This window comes from Myodes glareolus, chromosome 8, assembly GCF_982192425.1.
Source record: "Myodes glareolus chromosome 8, mMyoGla1.1, whole genome shotgun sequence".
In the NCBI taxonomy this organism is placed as follows: domain Eukaryota; kingdom Metazoa; phylum Chordata; class Mammalia; order Rodentia; family Cricetidae; genus Myodes; species Myodes glareolus.
The window spans coordinates 107,505,365-107,509,159 of record NC_142033.1 but is presented as its reverse complement, the minus strand read 5'-3'; the positions used below and the strand labels follow the sequence as shown (position 1 = coordinate 107,509,159).

Sequence of the window (3,795 nt, the reverse complement as noted above, 5' to 3'; positions counted from 1 at the left end):
ACAGCCCGCGGCTGCCCAAGGGTCCTTTGGGCAGCGCTGTGGACGGCTTTGAGTACCGCGCCACCTGCCGGGAAATGTAGTCTTTCATGTGAGTTATAGACGCCCCCCCACACACACCTCACGCGGGGGATTCCTGGGAGTTGTAGGCACAGTGAGACTCGCGCTACTGTTTCTAGAGCGCAGTAGTAGTCATTGAGCGCGGAGCACTCTGGGAGTTGTAGTCCCGCTGTGGCGCGCCCAGGACGAAGGTATGGCGGACATAACTTCTGAACTCATAAACTCCAAGTCGCAAAACACCGAGAGTTTAAAAAGCTATTAAAAATCATTTTCAGTAAAGCTTGCTTAAGCCGAATGTTTGGAGTCCTTAACAAGAAGGACGATCAAGAACCGAAAGTGCAGGACGTGACCTTGCGACCCGGAAGGGGGGGGGCATGAGAAAGTGCCCGGCTGGGACGTGGGATGATGGGAACTGGTGTCGCCCTGTCTCTGTGAAACGGGAGGGAGTTAAAATGAGCAAAAATAAAGCAGATGTGAAACTTATGAGGGTTCATATCTTTTTCTTGTAAGTTCCTAGAGCACAAGACATCCAGTGGGTGTCAGCATTCTGAAGTGAATGAATGAAAAGATGGCTAAAAAAATAAAAATTAAAATTAAAAAAAAATCGTGCCGGGCATTGGTGGCACATGCCTTTAATCCCAGCACTCGGGAGTCGGGAGGCAAAGGCAGACGGATCTTTGTGAGTTCGAGGCCAGCCTGGTCTGCAATGCTAGTTCCAGGACAAGCTTCAAAACTAGAGAAACCCTGTCCTCAAAACATAAACAAACAAACAAACCAAATAAATAAAACTCGTGGCCAAGTGTTAAGGTTAGGTAAGGCAGGAAATTGGCACGGGCTTTAGTGATAGTGGGGAGATAGCTATGACAATAATGGAACTAGTTGATGGTGGGGAGGTCTTTATTATTCCTGTTCATATTTGGGACATATTGAACCTAAAAGTTTTAGTTTTCCTATTGCAAATTCAAATTTAATTTGGAGTACTTGATAAGGCTCTGGGATTTGATCAGTCCCAGTGACTCAGGTTAGGGTAATTTAAAATGTGAATTAAAATTATTTATCAAAAAACAATAAAATAAAATTATTTGTCACTCACACCTCTAGGAATACAATAAACAAGAAATAAATGACCAAACACTGCTACCCACCTACCGACAGACACGGGGAAGAATTCAATATGAGAATTGGCGTGAGTTGAGTTTGAGTCAGGTCTGCAGTAGACGCTTGGTAAGCGCTGGCTTTAGAAGCCAACCTTCTCAACCTTGTGGAGAATTCGGGACAACACGTTCTCTGATAGCCTTAGGTGAAAAAGTGGATTCTAAGACTCAGAGTGCTGGCCTTGTCCCTGAGAGTGGTTGCTCTGCAACAAATGGATGCCAAGTGTATAGCAAGCCCCATGCTAAGCACCAAGGTCACAACCCATTGAAGTTAAAAGTGTAGAAAAGTCAACAGATGTGTGCCCCAAGCTGAGTGACAATCACTGCCGTCCTTAGAGTCACCACCGGTGGGACTTGGTTACAATACGCTGAGAAACCAAATGTGTAGGTTTCCTTCAGTTTAATAGCTCTTATGCAGCTGTGCGTGGCTCGAGGCTGCGCTTTCGAACAGTGGGTCCACTGTCCCCTGTCACACACAGCACGTCACCGTGGTTCAGAAACGGAAGGGTGAGACCACGGGGTTACTGGACCAGGTCAAGATATTGCCCCAGACCTGGGGTAGGCGGGTCAGTTCTTCCCACATAAACAGAGAAACTGACCTGGTGGTGGGAGGCCCTGGGGGCGGCCGCCTGTCCCAATGGGGAAGTCATAGTGGAGAGAGATGATTGGCAGGTGCGTCTCTGGGCCCCATTCGTTTTTGCAACATATCAATCAGCAAGGTGGCTGCCCTCAGACAAAAGGGGCAGCCCCCCCACCTCAGCACACCCCCAAAGCACCACTAGGTATGACAAGGAGACGTGTTACAGCAGCCTCCCCCTCCCACCCCCCACCCCCCATCCCCCCCACCCCCCGCCCAACACGCACATGTGTGACTAAGAAGGAACCACAGTGACCTGTCCTGTTGGTGAACTCGGACATGGTGTGTCCCCATCACCTCCTGGTGAATGTGAGGATGTGAGGTCCGGAATGAGGCCCAGACCCACTAGATCTGGCGCGAGCCACTCTCTCCTCTGCCCGACATTCAGCACTGGCAGCTCCGTGCACAGACAGACCCCAGGACCTGCTGGCATCATCAGGCCAGGATCGTGTGTCCAGTCCCTTCTCACCTCTCCCGGGAGGGCCTGTGCAGTGCTCGCCCTGGCAACTGGCCGGTCCACGCTCTAGACGCTCCGGACACTGGAAACGCTAGACAGCGGCTCGCGCATCCTGAAGCTGTGTGACCTGGAAGCCCGAAAACTGTCTCTGGTCCTCAGCGAGCTGTCGGTGGTGGACGCACCGGAGTGGACCTCAGTGATCCGAGTCAGGCAGTCACCAGGACCCCGCAGGCCCAACCAGAGACAGCCACAACAGAGGAAGGCCAGCACCGAGCGCTGCACCTCGCGGCTGCGGAAGGAGTAGATGAGGGGGTTAATGGCGGAGTTGAGTACTGCCAGGGCCAGGATCCAATCCATGCCACGCAGGTACTCCTGGGCCCAGACGTTGGAACCGAAGATGTCGGCCAGGAGCAAGCCGAACAGGGGACCCCCAGCACACCACGAAGGCCACCAAGATCATCAGCACCGTGTTGAGCAGTCTGCGGGCCTTGCGGCGGGCAGGAGCCCGGGGGCACTTCTTCCCGTTGACCCGGACCACCCTAAAGATGGCCCCGTAGAGGCCCAGGATGGCCACCAGGATGAGGGCGAAGACCACCACGCAGAAGAGCACGTAGCCCTTGGAGTAGAGGGGCAGCAGGCTGGAGCAGCGCGGGAAGGCACACACGCAGTTCCAGCCCAGGAGGGGCAGCAGGCCCAGCGTGGCCGCCAGCAGCCAGCACAGCCCGATGCAGCCGTACACGCGGCTGGTCTTGGTGGCCCCGCTCTCGGCCACCCGCACCATGGTGGCGAAGCGCTCGCCGGCCGTGAAGAGCAAGCTGAAGGTGGACGCGGCCAGGGCCATGAAGAGGATGCCCTCCCGCAGGAACCAGTGCGCGGGGGACAGCTGGAAGGTGCGCGTCCCCGACAGCAGCACGTTGACTAGGTAGGCCAGGCCGGTGAGCAGGTCGCTCAGCGTGATGTTCAGCAGGCAGTAGTACACCCAGCGGCGAGACCGCATGCGAGTGGCGATGGCGGCCAGCACCACCGCATTCTCCAGTACCACCAGGCAGCCCGCCGCCACCGACGGTCCCCGCAGCGTCCCCAGCCCGCCACCGTCCTCGGGGCCCCCCGCGGCCGGCCAGCCGCCCACTGTGGTTGTAATGCAGGACGATGAGGAGGCTGTGACCGCTGGCCGCCAGCCGGTGACAGGACCAGGTGCTGATGTTCATGGCCTCCCCCAGGGACAGACTGACAGAGAGGCCCCGGGCAGGGTGGAGTCGCAGCCTGGCCTGGGTTTCCTGTTGTTTGAAATTTCCTGTTATGCTTAAGGTGCCCCCGGGTGGGTGGGGGTGAGGCCAGGGCAGGGAGGGGCATCCTGAGCAACGGTTGGGTTGAGGGTGGCTGGGATGAGCCCTCTGGCACCTCCACGCCTGCCCAATGTCCTCTCCTGTCCCAAGGATGTGAGGATGTGCAGGAGAGGTTGTCGCTACAGGACAATGGGTACCACCTGG

General features: G+C 56.0%; 1 protein-coding gene across 1 annotated transcript; it reads right to left on the bottom strand.

The window, feature by feature from the left end:
- Window positions 1-2,063: 2,063 nt before the first annotated feature.
- On the bottom strand, window positions 2,064-3,795 carry S1pr4 (sphingosine-1-phosphate receptor 4). Its single transcript, XM_048428629.3, is given in 3 exon segments — window positions 2,064-2,734; window positions 2,736-3,404; window positions 3,406-3,795. Coding segments are annotated over 3 exon segments (1,140 nt in total). The 5' UTR covers window positions 3,514-3,795; the 3' UTR covers window positions 2,064-2,371.